The sequence below is a fragment of the Diadema antillarum genome, unplaced genomic scaffold (genome assembly GCF_040938485.1).
Source record: "Diadema antillarum isolate AM-2024a unplaced genomic scaffold, OU_Dant_1.0 seq00000183_RagTag, whole genome shotgun sequence".
Taxonomy (NCBI): domain Eukaryota; kingdom Metazoa; phylum Echinodermata; class Echinoidea; order Diadematoida; family Diadematidae; genus Diadema; species Diadema antillarum.
The window spans coordinates 1086605-1105910 of record NW_027271250.1 but is presented as its reverse complement, the minus strand read 5'-3'; the positions used below and the strand labels follow the sequence as shown (position 1 = coordinate 1105910).

Genomic DNA, 19306 nt, shown 5'->3' with positions numbered 1-19306 from the left:
TATAAATGATGATCATAATAATAACAATAATTATTATTATTATGATAATAATGATAATGACAATAATAATAATAGTAATCAGAGCCGGCATGTTTTTGTTCAAAGGGGGGGGGGGGGCCTAGTTTGTAGGAACAGGGATGTCGATTCATTTTCAAGCAGGATGGAGGGGGGCATTTTCCTGGCACTTGTCTAGCAAAACGGCTAACAATCCCCCAAAATTCTTATCTAAAATTGGTTGCCACTTCCCTCCAAAAATTGCCTGACAAGGAAAAAAAAAAAGAGAAAAAGGTCAAAGCATTTTTTTTTGCCACCCGCTGTGGCTGACAACCCCCCCCCCACCCCCCCCAAACAAAAACAAAAACAAAAAAGTCAGACCTCGCATTTTCTGCAAAAAAAACGTGTGTGTGTGTGGGGGGGGGGGGGGGGGGGGGGGGCAAAAAGTAAGATCCTAAAAGACAGCCCTCCCCCAGTTGCGCCAGTCCTGATAATAACCAGTATGTACAGTGCCTTTTCAAGATAGATTCAAAGCGCTCACGCAATTACAAAAAAAAAAAAAACAGAAGAAAAACCAAAGAAATCAACAATGTAATTTCTGAACTAAAAACCCAAAGAAACAATAACAAACAATGACATTAAACTTGATGCTGATGTGGTTATCAGGACAGGTTCTACATCATGGGTGAATTTTTGTGTGCAGCCTTTGACAGAAGTGGGTACTTTCTTTTGCTGTCCAGTGTATATCATGGCCGGCGGTGCCGTGGGGGCCGTGGGGGCTCGGGCCCCCACACTTTTTGTGCACATTACAAAGGAATACATAAGGTGTCATCACTTTGGGCCCCCACACTTTTTTTAAACCCGGAAGTACGTAAATGGCACTAAATAGAAATAGATAGAGATCTTGAAGTGTGAGCCCAGTAAGTTGCGTTTTTTTTTTTTTCATTGGCTAGCCATGAAATTAAGTGATAATGTGTGCAGTCACTAAGAAAAGAATGTTGCCAATGCTACCAAAGTAGTAGCAAAATTCAATATACAGCAATGTTTTACAGTGAATTAAGAGGTTGTATTCTTGACCCTGATTGACCTTTGACCCTTTTGCTAAAATAGCAAAACACCAACCAAGCAGTTTAAAAATGGGAGACAGTAACACAAACGGAATCACTGCATCATACCAGCTTGCCAGTCATGATGTGGTCAGGGATGTCACAATGACGAGCCCAGGAATGAGCTCGCAAGACGGGCCACAGCTTAGGGACCTGGGCAAGCTGTTTGACAGGCAGATTGAAATGCTGCAAACGCTGAAAATTGAGGCGATGAATACCCAACAGGCACTGGAAGGAAAGGTTGCGCTCTTGGAAAAAGAGGGCAAGGAACTGAAGGCTAAGCTGATTTCAAGAGAGGCAGAGATTGTGCAGTTGAAACAAGAAATGAAGAAGTTGTCACAGGTTTGTACATGACAGTATTTTATTTGTGTGTGTGTGTATGTGTGTATCACAAAGTAAGCAGCTGCAACCTTGTTTCCTCTGAATGTTTGCTCTGTTGTGTGAAGGACACAGCTTTTTTATTTTTTTTTCTTAGGTGCAGTACTGTAAAATGTAGTGACGATAATCATATGAATGTAGATTAATTGGAATTTTGTGGGTGATGATGTCTGAACCTAGATGTACATTGAATGAATGCAGCAGTATTAGTTGAACCCATCTGTGAAAATTTGAGGAAAATCAGACAATCTATTTAGAAATTATGAATTTTTGAAGTTTCAGTGCTGTCAGCACTGGACGAAAAGACTACTACTGTTTGTGATGTCACATGCATAGACAAGGATATATATATATATATAAAATTCAGTATGTTTTCACTGTTCTTGCATGATAAAAGAGCACTTGATGTGCTTCTTTCAGAAAGCTGGGAGAATAATATTACCCCAAACATATGTCATTATGGCAAGTTGAGGGAATGTGCACTTTTTCAAAAATGAAATTTTGTGCCCAAAAATGCAAAATTAATGTCGCCACTTTATGATTTGACTTAGGGAGCTTCTAATTTCCATCTCAAAAGTCCAAATTTTGCTCACTGATTGGGCAAGTGATTTTTACCATATTTATATTTTCACTTGCCAATTTTTACAACTTTACTTGCCCTGGGCAAGCTGGCAAGTTCTGCAGAACAGTCTTCTAGCCTCAGTGCGGGGTCATCTGATACAGACAGTCCCAATTGGAGAAAGATGTATGAGGATATGAAAACCAGGTATGAGGATCTCAAGCACAGACAGCTCCAAGGATGCAGTCTACCAGGAAGTGGAAACCACAGGAATAGGGCTGTGGTGGTGACCACATCTCCTCTGCTCGGTGTGCCTGACCATGGTGTCCAGGGGGCTGGAGATAGGATCAACAGTCTACCTACCAGTCTACCTAGCATTCAACAAATGTCATCTGAGGTGAGCTTTAGCTGTAGCCCACACATTGAAAGCGATTGTGAGAATAACATTGATATCATAAAGCACAATGCACATACTGTATCCATGTACTCAAGTAACAGAGGTAGCAACTGATTGACAAATTGCCCTACATCAACGTAAATAAGCACTGAATTGATCAGTGTTTTAGTAGTAGCCATGATAAAAATCATGGGCGTACATACTCGAGCATGAGTTGGAATAACAGAGGTAGGTATAGCATTCCTGTAGTTGTTACCATAGCAACCAAACAGATCATCTTGTAATGTTTTCACCAAACACAAAGTGATTGTTTTATCATCATACCTTCACTGAGAGAGTGTCAGCTGTACTGTATTCTTTTTGTGTGTGCTATATTAATGCTAAACAATAATTACCCACGCCGATGAAAATCGGCAGGGGGTTATGTAAAGGGTTCCGTATGTTTGTTTGTTTGTTTGTTTGTTTGTTTGTGTACAAGATAACAAGAGAACGGGCAAACGGATTTGCACAAAATGTTCAGGGGATGTTTGGATAATGGCAGGAAAGAATCGATTAGATTTTGGTGATAATCGGTTGACCCTTGCAAATTCTGTGTGACCTCGAAGTTTTTTCCCCATGATATAGTGACCACTCCGAAAATTTCCCGTTTCTCACTTTGCGATTTTCCGCTACCATACGAACACATAAACTCCCAAACGATCCGACTTCGCTGCTCAAATGTTCGTAAGAATTCCGAAATTTACGTTTAGGCCTATTTGAGGGACTATGTCCTTCTAGATTTATGAAAGTTTGTTCTCCGTCGTCACAAACTGGCCCGTATTTTGATGATATTTCAAATTAACATTGATTGTTTTTTTCGTTGGAGGAGCATTTGCTCGGTCAGTTACACTGCACGATATGCGCGCTCAATGTCAATGCGTGTGCAAGGCCGCTGAAAATGCATCGCGCTGTACACTGTTGGTGCAAAATTGCATCGGGGACGTTGCGGCGCTCGTTGGTGACCAAATACTGGTGCAGTAGACATTTGCATTCAACCCTTGCATTGAATAATTTCCGTAGACACTAATCATAGGGGTAATTGCCTAGGGAGTACGTAAATTTTGTTTTTCTTTTGCGCTTTTGTGGATACCATCAAAGATCGTACACTCATACGACCTTTGATATCATCACACTCTCGGCTTGCTATGAGCAAAATATCCCGCAAGAAAACGGCGTATTTCTCGATTTTTAGCGCTTTTTCGGCGACCCGTCGCGTAGACAATATACTCTTAAAACTGGACTTAATTCGCGCGCGCTTGGAAAAGTTCTGATTCTGCACTTTTGACGGTGGTATTTGAGATTTTCGATGGATTTTTGGAGGAGACTAAAGGACTTTCCTGCTGTGAATGAGTGTTACCGTATGTGAAATGATGTGATTTGCGTGTGATGTGACTGTAGACCCAAAGATCGTACACTTCAGTGTACGATCTTTGGTAGAACTCACTGGCTGGTGATAAAGCACACTGGCAATTAAGTGACCGAATTCTGGTAGATGACCGAATGCACATTATGTTTACCCCGACTTTGTACAAGGCGTGGGTCTGCCACCTTTGACGGCCCCTCTCTAGTTCACTTGTGTGTTTGTAATGATCCTTGGTGAACTTGATTGATATCCAATTATGAATTATGTCAAATGTAGGATGGTTAGTTTCTGGTCCAAACTAATTCAGAAAGATAACTCTTTTATTGCTTACATTATGTATTGCCTTATTTTTAATATATGCAAAAAGCTCAAAACCTCCAATCACAATGGTTAATTGCTGTTCAATATGTGTTGAACAATTGTGGGTTTAGTAATATTTGGTTAGCTCAAACATGTAGCCACGTATGGTTTTAAAAAAAAGTCAAACAGAGATTGAATGATCAATTTATTCAAACTTGGTCTAGTACTGTTAATGACAGTGATTCCTGTGTCAATTATCGCATTTTTAGCTCACCTGAGCGTCCGTCATGCGTCGTCCGTCGTGCGTAAACTTTTTACATTTTCATCTTCTTCTTGAGAACCCCATGACCGATTTTCACCAAACTTGGCAGGTAGCATCCCTAGGGGGATAGGATCTCAATTTGCTCATGGCTCACCTGGGGGGCCCCAGGGGGCCCAAACACCCTAAAATTAAGGGATCTTTAAAAATCTTCTTCTCTAGAACCAGAAGTGATAGTGCTTAGATGATACTATGAGTAAGTCCATTGATGACTGTAGTTTCAAGTTTGTTCATGGGGGAATCAGGGGTGCCCCCCTTGGGACCCAGGGGAGGGGGTGGGGAGGGGTCCTAATGGGGCCTAAATTGTACATTTTCATCTTCACTTTGAGATCGCCATGTCTGATTTTCACCAAACTTGGTAAGTAGCATCTCTAGGGGGATAGGATCTCAATTTGTTCAAATGGGCACCATGGCCCACCTGGGGGCCCCCAGGGGGCCCAAACCCCCTAAAATTAAGGAATCTTTAAAAATCTTTTCTAGAACTAGAAGTGATAGGGCTTAGATAATACTATGAGTTAGTACATTGATGACTGTAGTTTCAAGTTTGTTCATGGGGTTGGCGGAATCAGGGGTGCCCCCCCTTGGGACCCAGGAGAGGGGATGGGGAGAAGTTGTACAGTTGTAATGGAGCCTGAATTGTACATGTTCATCTTCTTCGTGAAAACCTCACGATGAATTTTGACCAAACTTAGCAGGTAGCATCCCTAGGGGTATAGAATCTCAGTTCCTTCGAATGTGCACCATGTCCCTCTTGGGGGGCCCCTAGGGGGCCCACCCCCCCCCCCCCCCACATTAAGGAATATGTAAAATATTCTACTTTAGAACCATATATGATAAAGCAAAGTTAATACCATGAGTTTGTACATTGATGACTTTAGTTCCAAGTTTGTTCATTGCAGATCCAGGGCTGTCTGCCCCCCCCCCCCACCCTGGAGTTGAGGGGGGGGGGGGATCCATATGCAGACCTAAGTTTCCAATGTTCTCAGGTAAGAGTGTGCAAGAATGCATGGAAGGTGAAATTGCGATACTCAGGTGAGCGCGTGACCCCCAGGTCTCTTGTTAAATGTAAATTTATGTTCGAACCATATCTCCTGACCCTCCCTCGCATTTGACTAAATTCCATTTAGCTAACTCTAAACTCCCAGTAGTTGTAGGGAAGTACAGCAATATCAATTATGATGATAGGATATGCCCACTGTGTAACTCAAACAAAATCGGTGATGAATTCCTTGTGTTATTTGAATGTAGTTCATTTGATACTCTGAGACAAGCTTTGTTGCCGAGATTACAATATAGAAATCCAAATACCCTTAAAATGGAACAATTATTTAACTGTAAAAGTAAGGTGAAATTGCTAAATCTTTGTAAAATGATTGAGGCTATTGGAGCAAAGTTCAGCTCCTCAACATCGCACTAGACACCCCCCCCCTTGACCACCAGAATGTAGTGCCCTCCCCATAACTACATTATTTTGCTTACGTGGTACACTGACTCATTCCACTACTTTTTGTAATAGCAGTCAACCCCCCTTTTTTGTTTTGTTTGTTTGTTTGTTTATTTTTTTTGACCACGAAAATACAGTGCCTTCCCATAACTGCATTATTTTGTATACATTGATTCACCCCACTACTTTTAGTAGTAGCTGATACCTCTCCACTCATCTCCCCCACAACCAACCCCTCCCCTTCCAGCTTGATAGTGGTCCCCTTGTTGTTAACCTGTTAAGGACGGTTTGATGTTGCTACAACACACATTTCCCATTGATGCTTGCCCGAGTATACTCGGGACTCGTCCTCAACGAGTTAAGATAACTATTCTTTTCTATCGTATTTGTTAAAATTACTGTATTATTAAAAAATGGCTTAATGATGATAAAGTTACAAGAAAATGTTTAATGTATAGTCCAAGTGTATGTAAACTTTATTTTTAAGCCAATAGGAAATCAAATAGTTTTAAATAATTACAGTGTTAACCTGTTCCATACTGAATTCTGAAATCCCCATAGACTTAATACACAAGCCACCAGGTTCCCGTATGGAATGGGTTAATTTCTGTAAAATAATGTTGGCATTCAGTGATTTGAATTTAAAAGTTTGAGCTAGAGTTGTAGCTATTATTTTGAACCATTTTTAGAATATTAATTGTAGTAATTGACTGCAAGTTGTGGACTACTATCTCAACAGAGAATGAGAAGCAAACACATGTCACATGTCATACACATGTCATGTAAATATGTATATATGTTATATCTGTTCATTGTTACTCATGTTTTGTATCTCATACAATGTTAAACCTTTATATGCCCCGTTGGGGCCAAAAGGTGTGTTTTACAATAAAGTTCAAAGTTCAAAGTTCAAGCTAAGTAATCTATTGTGATTCTTTGGAATATTACAGTGGATTTGATGAAAAGTATTTGTCACTAAAAAATTATTGTTTTTAGTCAGAAAAAAAGAAGAAACATCCTTCACATGTGTCGGCACGCACAACATATCTTGTTTTTTGCTTTGGGGATGTTTTGGGAACATTTCAAAGAACAAAGATAGCTGCAAATTTTATCATTCTTATGAGTATAGCTCTTATGGAGATTTCTTTTATCAAATATGGATGAGAAGCTTTCATTTCATCATTTTTCATCTTGTTTTAAGTTTGTATTGCTGTCTTGAAGGACAAGTTCACCTTCTCAAACATAAGGATTGAGAGAATGCAACAATATTAGCAGAACACATCAATGAAAGTTTGAGGAAAATTGGACAATCGATGCAAAAGTTATGAATTTTTGAAGTTTTTGTGTTGGAACCGCTGGATGAGGAGACTACTACAGCTTGTGAGTCTTTTTGCGTACAACAGTATAAAGAAAATGTAAAGAAAATTCAACATATTTTCACTTTTTTCGCATAATAAGAGAGCACTTGACTTGCCTCTTTCTAAAGGTAGGGGGAATAATATTACCCGTAACATATGTCGGTAATGAGTCAGGGGAATGTGTACTTTTTTCAAAAGATGAAATTTTGTGAAATTCTCTTTATATTTTCCTTATATTGTTGTACGCATGTGACATCGAAGTTATTCATACAGTGCAGTAGTCTTCTCATCCAGCGGTTACTGCACAAAAACTTCAAAAATCCATAACTTTTGAACGGATTGTCCGATTTTCCTCAAACTTTCACTGATGTGTTCTACTAATATTACTACATTCTCTCAATCCTTATGTTTATGAAGGTGAACTTGTCCTTTAAGCTTAAAAATAAAATGTTTGGAACAAGACATAATATTGACAGTCCTCTGCACTTTTATATTTACAGGCTTTGCAATTGGTGAAAGTGGACCATGCCTACGATTTAGCCGATAGAGTGAGCGTTCCACAGTTCAGGCACGTTCTTCGCAAGCTGCATGTGTCAGACACTGACATTGCGAACCTTGACATGAACAGATCGGATGCCAAGGAGTTTTTTGTCCAAGGCATTCAATTGTGGAAGAGCGAAGCTGGAGGAAAAGCCAATGTCCAAGCTCTGATCAAAGCACTGTTGGATCTCAAACTGTGTTTGCAGGCTCTGGAGTTCTGCAATCATTTTGGCTTTGTCTGTCCTCAGGAAGAGAAAGGTTAGATTACCAATAATTTTTTGTGTACTGTAAAACCAGAAATATGAATTCGCGGCATGAAATATTCGCAGAGTAGTACCACCGATCTTTTTCTTGCCTCCTTGTGAAATTTGCAAAAATTTCGTGCACGCAAACATTTCTTGCTTTACAGTATACATCTGTGTGTGTTTTTTTGCTTTCTACCTTTGTTGTTTTTGCTTTCTTCTAATTCAGCTGTACTCTGTTTATATGGGAAAAGTGATGAGCATTATGTGTGCATATACTTCTGCTACTGCATGTTGGCAAACAGCCATCAGCCACCACAAACGTCCCGCACCATTTGCAGTCTGACTGGCGTATGGCCATAGATTCTTGCTTGGATTAATGTCACAAATTTATGCAAATTGACACAACAAAATTTGATGCAACTCTAAAAGATTAATACCATTAAATTTTTCATTTGCGCTCTTGTACCCCAATTTTTATTCATTATGGACTATTGTGAAATATTCAGAAGTAAATACTACCCCTGTATTTTTTTACACTGTATATGCCAACCATTTGACAAGAAAGGATTATGATTGTTGACCGTTGTAAATTAAGTGAATGCAGTATATCAAATTAAATATTGACTATTTTTTCATGGAGGAGGGAGGGTTCATGGTTAAGATTATTTTCCCTTCATGATTTTTCTACAGTGCTATGCCCCTTGACTTTGTCTCGGGGTGTGACACGCCATGTCCCTCAAGGCAGTCAATATTTGTTCAGTATGGTATTGTAGTTAGCTATGTACATGATTGGTGCACAAGGTTAAATGGGTCATGCTTAAAAGGGATATAACAACACTCATTTTAAAGGAACTATTCTTATATGGCTGGTAAGTTTCACTCACTTGTTTTGCCTTATTATTTCTTTCCTTGTCTGTTTTTCCCTTCCCCCAGATGAACGTCCATCTCAAATAAGTGTTTCCCAAGACTCCACCGATGGCGGTAAGTTTCTTTAGAACACCTAACTGGCCCAGTATGACTTTTGTCCTATCTGATCACTTGCCAAGTGTGACTTCCAGCACAAATGCAGGTACAACAAAATGTATCGAGGGCTTTTTTTTCTATCTTAGGTACACACTAACTCCAGCAGATCCATAATGACTACTGTAAAAATGGAGATTATTGACCAAGTATTTTTTTTTTCGCTCAACAAAATAAGATGAACTTTGTGTGTTCTTATTTGCACAGAATCAAAACACTAACTGGTGTTACATATAAAAACAAATATATGCATCCATTTATTTTTGCTCCGGTTTCTGGTCACGCGGAATACATGCAAAATTTCCATGTTGTGAAAATTTCTACTTTTACAGTAATGCAAATTTTCTGATCTTTCATGGAGAGTGAATGAGAGCATTAGGTAGTATAAGACCAGGGACTGGACTCAGATATTGTTTCTTGTGCTAATTTGCTTTGACAAAATGTGGTGCTGTGAGTTTAGTCTTCCTACCAAAGTAAACTTGCACATAGAGTGGAGTTTCACTCTCTCAAGTTTGTCTCTTTTTTATATCGTTTACAAGTAATTTTGATGCATCCAGATCCATTTTTGTTTTCTTTTTAGTTGCAGATTCTCCAGCAGTGTTGACACCAGCATACATCCCCAAGTCCAAGCTTGATACCATCTTGCATCCATTCCTGCTTGATCCCAGTGGGTTTGATGATCTCAACCAGGGTCTTTCCAATCAGTCATCATTTGACGAAGAGGATGTGGAGAAATTTGCCAAGCTCTCCAACATTAAGTCATGTGACTATGACCTCTTCAAAAGCGTCATTTCTGTGGTATGCATTGTTATTTCCAGTATGCATCAAACATGATGTCTGTGCATGTAGATCAGGACTCTATGGGTACCACGGTGCGACAATGCACACAATAAGTTTGCAAAATATCTTACTTCTTTTATATGGTCTTAAAGGGTAGATTCTCAGCTTGCTCAGTATTGTCGAAACAATCCTAGAAGTTTGAATTCTTTTATAGAAAACAGTTGATTAAAGGGAAATTGAGATACTGACTTTCAAAGTATTGGACCATGTGAGTGCATGGCCATTGCAAAGCAATCTGTGTCACATTTTGCATGGCACAAAAAATGTGGAATCCCATTTCATAGAAACCATCAGAAATAAAAAGTATTATTCTAAATATACCATGCTTTTTTTTTAAAAGTACATCCTTTATACTAATTTGTCAAAATGTGGATGTCTATCTGGGTCAGGCAAAGTTTCACAGGGTGATCTGATAGCATAAATTTTAGACCATCATTTCTTTCCATCATCAAATAGGAAAAGAAAATCAAAATTAGATTTTCATTCAAGGAATTACTGAAACATGTAATAACTCTTTTCTACCTAAGAAATGAATCCGTCTGTCAGTAATTTAGTATGATGAAAGACCATAAACCAATGGCTTATGATATAATGTGGGTTCCACCATTATCATCAGGTTTTGTCATTCTACTCTTTCACATTTTCTGCGGATTACCAGTTTTATAGATTTCACCTTGATTTGCTAGCCAGATTTTGAGACTTTGGACTTGTACACATCATTATGAAATTCATCACTTCCTTTTAATACTCATATCTTTTTTTATGCCTCCACCAACGAAGTGGTCGGAGGCATTATGTTTTCGGGTCGTCCGTCTGTCCGTACGTATGTCCGTCCGTCCGTCCGTCTGTACGTACGTCCGTACGTACGTCCATCCCATTCTGCTTTTGTCGATATCTTAAGAACCGTGTGGTGGTTTTGCATCAAACTTGGTATGAGGGTATATCCTGGGGGATAATACTTTGTTTGGATTTTAGGGTCACGGGGTCAAAGGTCAAAGGTCACAGGTTATTTTGTGAAAAAAAAGGTTGAAAATTCATGTTTTTCTCCACATCTTGCAAATGCTTCAAGGTATCTTCATGGAACTTAGTATATATGCTTGTTCCAATGGGCAGTGATTATCTAGGGAAGTTGGGGGTCATGGTTCAAAGGTCAGGGGGTCAAAGGTCAAGGTCAACTCCTCAAAATATCACTACTTTCCTTATATTTATGCAATGCCTGAAGGTTTTTTTTTTTTGACTTGATGTATACATGTATTACCCAATATGTATTATGTGGGAAGTTTCTTGGCAAAAGGTCAAAGGTCAAAAGGTCAAAGGTCAAGTGAAAGTGCTGAATTGCACTTTTTCCTCCATATCTCAAAAGTAATTCATGGTATCATCATGAAACTTACATATTTATGCATGTTCAACCTAACAGTGATTCTCTTTGGAACTGTGAGGTCAAAGGTCAAAGGCCAGGTTTAGATAATGCTATTTTCCCATTTGATACTGAAATTATACTTTTTCTCAATACCTTGAAAATTACTCAATGCATAAACTTATAAAAGGGTCAAAAGTCAAGTAAAAATAATCAGTTCCCCAAATACCTGCACTCTGACATTTTAATCATTCATTCAGTTGAACCTAGTTCTAGGAAAGTGAACATTCAGCACATTTGTGTCAAACCTGTCATTTTAATATTTTGCCAGTTGTGTGAAACTGTCATCACACATTGTCAAGACATTGTACTATAGACCTATCAGGAGAACCATGCATTATGACGGAGGCATATCAGACGCCGTAGCGATATATCTAATTTTTTCAAATCACCAAGATATCTTATATGCTCTCATTTGCATTTGAATGTCATCAGATGTCAGTGTGATTGCTTCACTGCTAAAGACACTTGTGGGTAAACATCTAGATGGACTAAGACTGTCTACGAGTTGTCAGAAGTTTAGATTAAACCTGGAAATCAGAATTGAATTTGTTGTGATCGATTAAATGTTGATGAAATATTTGCCAGGGTGGAGAAACTGTCGGACCGGACGTGATGCTGGAAGCGTGGGCAGAGGTGGAAGTTCAGAAGACTCCTTTGAGTAGATCGAGAGAGCAGTCTGTGCATAGCCTTGGGAAAGTGTTACGTGAGCTTCAACGAAGAGATATCCGTCACATCCTCGTCAGTCACCTTGAAAGTGGACTGCTAGGTGAGGACAAGGAGTCAAGAACTTCCAAGTTATTGTCAGAGCCCCGATATATTTGCTAGAGATTAGGGAAGTTGTTGGCATGATGGCTTTACCAGTAGGCAAAACTTGAGATGATAGTATACAAAATATTAACTTCTACAAAGGCAATCTAGTGCACATCCATGACTGCTGCAGAGTGATCTTACAAATGTAGAAGGGACAGCTTCCCCTAGCTTGGAAGAAATTTGCCAGCAAAAAAGGGGGAAACCTGAAAAAATCACCGGTGTGTATCCAGGGTGAATGAAAATGAAAAATAACATACTTTTTTTTTAAAGAGCAGTCATGTGCATCATGATTTTCTTTTGCTGAGTAATCTTCTGGATTGATACTGATTTGATTAATAATGATATGCTTTCATCATTTGTCATTCCTTATTTGTACTGTAAAATATATGTAAATCTATCTATGCTATAGAAGTCTACAAATATTGGATTAAGAGCAATTACTTCCAAACAATTGATTCTAAATATTATCTCTTTGATTCACAGGGCCATGGCTGGATAATAAAGTGTTCTTCCGTGACAAGCGAGTGCCTTACTCTTTTGCTAGAGATTTAGGACATCTTCTGTCAAGCAGTACGATAGGTAAGTTGATGTGTTTCCAGTTTTACAACTCTCCTTGTGTAGTCTTGGTTAATGTATTATTTTTTGTTTATTCATAGTCATATTTGCTGATATGCTGGCTTTGTGAATAGTCTGTCATGATTTTTAGGACAGTCACACCAACCACTAGATGGACACTGGCTGTTTAAACTTGATGTCAATCATAATTATGAAAAATAAGAATTTAATAAACAGCTAAAGGGGCTTCCATAATATAATTAAGTATATTATACAGATAGCTCAATTCTATCACCTGTGTATGCTTCTGCTTGCATGTCTAAGGTTAGTGTGAATTTATGTATGTATAAAGTCAAACCGGCCATAGTGGCCACCTTGTCTAATGTGACTATTGGCCACTTAACCCTAACTTACGTGGGCTATTTAGCGAGCTTGAATTCCTGGGGGGGGGGGCCCCCCCTTCAGATCTCGGCCGTTGATCACGCTATCGCCGCGAAATTGTGCATGAACATAAAGCTGGATGTAATCTACAAGACTGTTCAGTTAAATTGTCAAAAAATGTGCATTTTCTATTTTAGATTAATTAATTATTCAAATATATGCAAAAACCTCATTTTCGCCTGTAATTGGCTTATAAAAGCTTATGGAATGCTGATTTTTGGTGTAAATATTCCTAGTGACATTCCGAACATTTGTGCATAAAAAAAGATTCAGTATCAAAATTAATTTCTTATGTTTTTTATTGTTTTATCAATTTTTTATGTATTTCCCTGTTTTTCGAACTTTTGTTTTTGTTGTTTTTTTCAGCAGAATTTGTCATACACATTTTTTGAAGCATAATTATACTAAAATAAATTGATTTCAGCCATTAAAATTAAAAATATGAATCTTTATATGAATTCATTGAAAAAACACAATTTGTATTGACTTTGTACACAAAATCACGTTTTTGAGCAATTTTGGGGTTGACAAAAATTTTTTGAAGGGGCGTTGCTTCGGAACGGTATGCCCGGGCGTGACAAATTTGGTCTCAAAAGTTGCGTGAGACTTGAAAGTAAAAAGTCAGTGAGCGGCGCGGTCGAAAAATTTTGCGCGCCACAATGGTCGCAGAATTCATCGGGGGGGGGGGGGGCATTATGCCCCCCCCCCCTCCCAGGTAAGTTAGGGTTATAGGGACCGTACAGTACTGGGTGAGGTAGGGATTCATGTTTTGAACATTCCTAAGTGAGATAATGAAAAGCCTGTTATGAAATATAAAAGAGCATGTCATTTTAAGAAGGATTCAACGTTAATTTGATGAAAATTGGTTTTCAAATGGCTGAGATATCGAAAAAAGTGCTAATAATAAAAGGCGACATGCCCCAACTTTATTAGTATCTCTTTGTTTCACCTTGTTTTTGGATATCTCAGCCATTTCAAAACCGATTTTCATCAAATAAATTTTTGATGCCCCTTAGAATTGCATGCTCTTTGACATCTCATAGAGTAGTTTCTGAATATCTCACAAAATGTTAAAAGCAAAATCTTCACCTCGACCAGAACTGTACCCAACCTTTAACCCTTTACCAGTAGCTCATATTTTGAAGGATAGCAACATAATTTACAATACTTACTCTAGGAGGCACAAGACATTTTCTTTCACACAGTTTTGCTAATGATGAACAAAAGCTATTAAGACCAATGTCTGAATGTACACTTTTATGTGTGCTGTGAAATGACAGTGTGTATGTCTGTTAAGCTGTCAGTTTGATAACAACAGTTTCTTTATTTAGCCATAAAAGGATTTCATTTTGACAGGTAATTTGAAAACTTTGGAGACAATTCATTCCCTTCTTTGCAGAAACTGAAACATATATGACAAAAGTAACGTTGGGTGGGAGAATGCTAAATCTTAAGCGGGAGACATGAGCAGAAGAGTTGGAGTTTATGTGATTGACAGCATGAATGTTGCCTTAAAATTGCCTGAATAAAGTAGTCATGCTCACCAAAATTTCATGTGACCCACCTCAACCCCTTATACAGGACAGGCAGATTGGCGCATCTTCGCCAGTGATGTTGGTTTCAGTGAGCATATCAAGCAATTTGAACGGAGGCAAACTCCAGGCATGGAGGTGCTGGACGCCTGGAAGACGAGGAAAGAAAGCACCATTGGGTATCTCTACTCATGGGCAAAGGAGAAAGATCGCATGGACATTGTGAAGATGTTGGAAGAAGGGGTCAAGAATTAGTTAGTATCATGTGTTCCATATTTAGATTCTACCAGTATTTGAGCTGAACACAGGGCATCTGCAATTTGATGGAAGCTGTTGAATCATCTAATATTGGGAAATACAGGAAATTAGATTAAGCTAAAGGATTTGTACATGCAATTACATTGTTAATTATGAATAAATAAGAATGTGACATGGACTTACTCTTTTTGTTTTGCTTACATTATTGATAGGTACTATGTTGGCCTTTCACACTTGTGAGGTGTCGAAGGAACTTTGCGTAGATAACAGAACTTGGCAGAAATAAACAGGCTCATATGCTTCGACGTGTAATTACACAATGCATGGAATAAGCGATACACATTTTCTGGGTGGTAAAATAAAAGTCGAATCAATATTTTGGTAGTCATCATGGTTGAACAGACAAACTGCATTGTGTTGCCCTGAGGAAGTTCACATCTGATTATATTTTCAATTGTGATATACATTTGTAAATGTATTTATGTAAGGTGTGCCGATACAAGCTGTGCTTTTTGGTGCCCATGCCTCCTCCAATGTGCATACATTGTCATTGTATACACAATTCATTGTAATGATATGATATTGCAGGAAATAAATGTTACTTTCGATTGAATCAAAATTAGTTTTCTGAGATTTGAGGAGATGGTAGGATTTCAGTCAATTTCAGTACTTCTAATTTGATAGATTATAAAGTACTGGTTCCAGCACAGTTTGCTTGACAGTAGGGAACATTGCTCTGGATATGTAACCTCATGAATGAATGTGACTTTAAGATAGGTTGTAAAGTTTATGGATTACGCTATGATCCTTATATTAATTAATACCTGTCAAAGTTGATTTAAGTCAGTTTGTGTGTATAGATGCTTTGATACCTTGATAATGTTTACCTTGTATTAAAGTGGAGTTCCTCAGGGAAGGTGTGAGTACTCTATTGCTTGTTTGTTAACTTAAACAAGTCATGACTGTTACCACCGCACACCTTGCCCCCTTTCATTTTCATGTAAAGAAGTATTCAGTTAGGGTGACGGTATTATCAGGATCATATTAGTTAGACTCTAAAACTTGACCAATTTTACCCAGAATTCTGCATCAAGTATATGCCCTATGAATCTCAGGGTATTCATCTGCTACCATAATTGTCATTGACTCAGAGTCATGGGTGCTTATTTCTACTGCCCCGCCCTACATCATTTCTGTACCCACTACATGTATTGGCAATTTGTTTGTCATATCAGGATTATAGAAATTATGCTTTGAAATCTATGAAAGAGAAATTATGTGCACTGAGTTACTCTTTCACAAATTATGAATTGTTTTTATTTCTTCTTCTTCCCCCCCCCCCCAAAAAAAACCCCAGTTTTATAGTAAATCACAATGATGTATTCCTAGTGTTTTTGTTTTCTTATATATTCATTCTATTGCACCCATGACCAATGGGATCATGGCCAGTAATACAGGTACATTGCAAAGTGGTAGTATTGCTTACAAACCTAAAGACCAAATTTGTTTTAAGTGTTATCGAGTTAACAAAAGAAGGAATGAATGATCATTCCAATATATCAGTATTGTATTGCCTTTCTATTGAGATAATATGTTATAATGAGGAAAAAAGTATAAAAGTATGATTTAGAAAACAAAACAACAACACACTAAATCTAAAAAAGATTTAGATTTAGTGTGCATTTGCTTGGGCACAGGGTAATACAGTTCATCGAAAGTCTCAAACTAGCATTGAGGTTTAACATATAGAAATGATTTCCTCTGTGGAAATATGCATATGAGTAGATAGGTTACAAAAACTATTTGTCCTTACAGGCTGCACACCATTTATATTAAAGTTTGTAAACCAGTACACATGAACATGAAGTTTTATCAATTTTAGCACCCGAATTCATAAACATTTTGGTTGTGTTTAACACTCATCCCCTGTGCAGATAAAGCATGTGAGAAATTGTTGCAAGTCAATGTCCATGCAAGTGTGGTTTCAGTTTTACTTATAGCATGGTTTCTATGTCATTTATATGAGCTATGGTTCGATGAAGCACAGTGTATTGTATGCAAATGCATTAAGCATATAAAGTGTACCACTCCTTAAAGGTCAAGTAGTGTGAATGAAAATTAAACCGTCTTTAAGGCAACTATTCTGTTACAATATCTGTACAGTACAATGGAGGAGTTACTTATGATGAGATTTTCATTTTTGTATAGAATAGCTTGCAACCAAGCACCTAGAAAAGAGCTACACTGTATACAATGTGACATTCAATGGCAGTGTCCAAACAGATGAAGGACAACTACGTGGTTAATATTATTACTTTTTTTATATTACTAGAAACACTCATGTGAAATTGTGTCCAAATAGAAGATTTTTGTTTTGTTTTTGTTTTTGTTTTTGTTGTTGTTTTTTTGTTTTTTTTTTTTGGGGGGGGGTCCTGATGAAAGAAGGCTTATTATCACATATTGAACCATACCTTATCCATAATCCTTAACAAAAGGGTATTTCATTATTGTATTCAAAGAGAGAGTGAGCTTATTCTAGATATTATTGTGACCAAAACTGCTGGAAACAAATACAATCAGTCATTTCCTCCCTTGATCTTGCATTCCTAGGACAACAATCAGTGTTCATCTTCACCTAAGTTCTGAAGTTTTTAGAGTTTTTAGTAGCCTTGGGGAATTACTTCTGGTATCATTGCAACATTTTACATTGGTTTACCCATTCAATAGACATTTTAAATCTAAGGACAAAAATCAGGTACGTGATAATTATGCTTGATCGTGTTCTCATGTTTATTAAAGAGTTCAAAATGTTATTTAATGTTAGGTCACTGGCTGGCCCAGTGATGGGGAATAGGGTTCATGTTACTACTCCTGGGCCCTGTTTTATGAAGAGTTAAAATTGATTATAAAGTTGATTTCAACTGTAAGTCTATGACAGACTGTGTGGTAACGAAATTTGAAATCGATTCTATCTTATGATAAAACGGGGCCCTGGTGAGGTCAGGAATGGATGATGAATGACTAGAAACGCGGAGAATGTTACTTTTATTTTTTCATATACAATATAATCTAACTCATGGATCGTCCTGCAGAATTGTGTTGTACTACATTGCAATTATCAGTAGATGTACATCAGGGTAGACAATGGAGCAGAAATGGCAGCTTATGTGATTTATTGCTCACAATAGAAAATGGTTGCATTTTTTCAATCTCAATAATATAGATTTGAAATGTGCATGTGCATAATGCACAAAGTTCTTGAATGTACATGTATTTGCTGCTTGTACAAGTCATGTTTTACATGATTTATAACACTTCACAGTGCCCAAAGAAAATTTGTAACAATGACAACTACTTAGGTTGTATTACTTTAATGCATTATGTAGAATAATCTACACATTTATGTAAAGGTATAGAACTATTAGAGTGCAATGTCTTGATTTAGAATCGCTGACAGCAGTATACTAGTATGCTGTCTGTTTGTTGATCAAGTGAAAGATAGAAATAAAACATAATATTTCCCAGAATTACAATTGAAGAATTTTTTATTTAATCCACAACTATACAGATCTATGAAAAGCTGCATCTCTCTCAGTTTTATAGAAGTAGAAATGTAGGGATTGTGTGATAATTATGTCTGAAAGTAAAGGCGGTGCACATTGTGTAACATATTAGCTCACTACACACTTAGAAAATGACAGTGTTGTATATGACTCCTTGATGATGTAAAATGGTATTGTACCAGACTCTGTAAATGTCACAAACCTTGATCTGTAAATAACATGGCAGCAGTGTGCTCCATCTGCACCGCATCAGGAAGAACGGATAAATATTTTATGTATGTGGGATTTGTATTGGGGTAATTTTACCAATAATTTTAGTAATGTTACAGATTACGTACAAATTAGAAAGATCATTCCAACATTGGTACAATCCATACTTTTGCATGTTATCATTCCAACATTGGTACAATCCATACTTTTGCATGTTATCATTCATGTTACACATGATTAACAGTCTTTTTGCATACTTTCTAATGCTTACCTGTCTGTAAATAGTCTGTATGAATGTTAAATTGTAAAAAAGAAAGAAAAATGTTAAACTCGCTTTGTTATATATATGTAAAGATCATATTGAAATTATATTTTCATGAGAGATTTGATAATGACCCAACTTGTGGTGTAACATTACGCAGATTTCACTAAATTCCTTAGTAGATAAACTCAGAAGCTTCAATGTACTGATTTCATATCCCCCTGAAATAAAAGGGTGGGGTTCTTGTAGTGTGGTGGATTAGCCATGGTTCAAGCTCTTCCCTAGCACTTCATCCATAGCATTCGCTTTACTCTGGTATGTGATTGGTAAAGCTGCACTCACGCACACACACA

General features: G+C 37.6%; 1 protein-coding gene across 1 annotated transcript; it reads left to right on the top strand.

Moving 5' to 3' along the window:
- The first annotated feature begins 1130 nt into the window (after window positions 1–1130).
- LOC139728570 (uncharacterized) lies at window positions 1131–16243 on the top strand. The gene is made up of 8 exons (XM_071639507.1): window positions 1131–1442; window positions 2147–2434; window positions 7758–8055; window positions 8976–9023; window positions 9643–9860; window positions 11908–12088; window positions 12616–12711; window positions 14710–16243. The coding sequence occupies exons 1-8, from the start codon at window positions 1131–1133 to the stop codon at window positions 14913–14915; spliced, it is 1647 nt and encodes a 548-aa protein (XP_071495608.1). The 3' UTR covers window positions 14916–16243.
- The last annotated feature ends 3063 nt before the right edge of the window (window positions 16244–19306 follow it).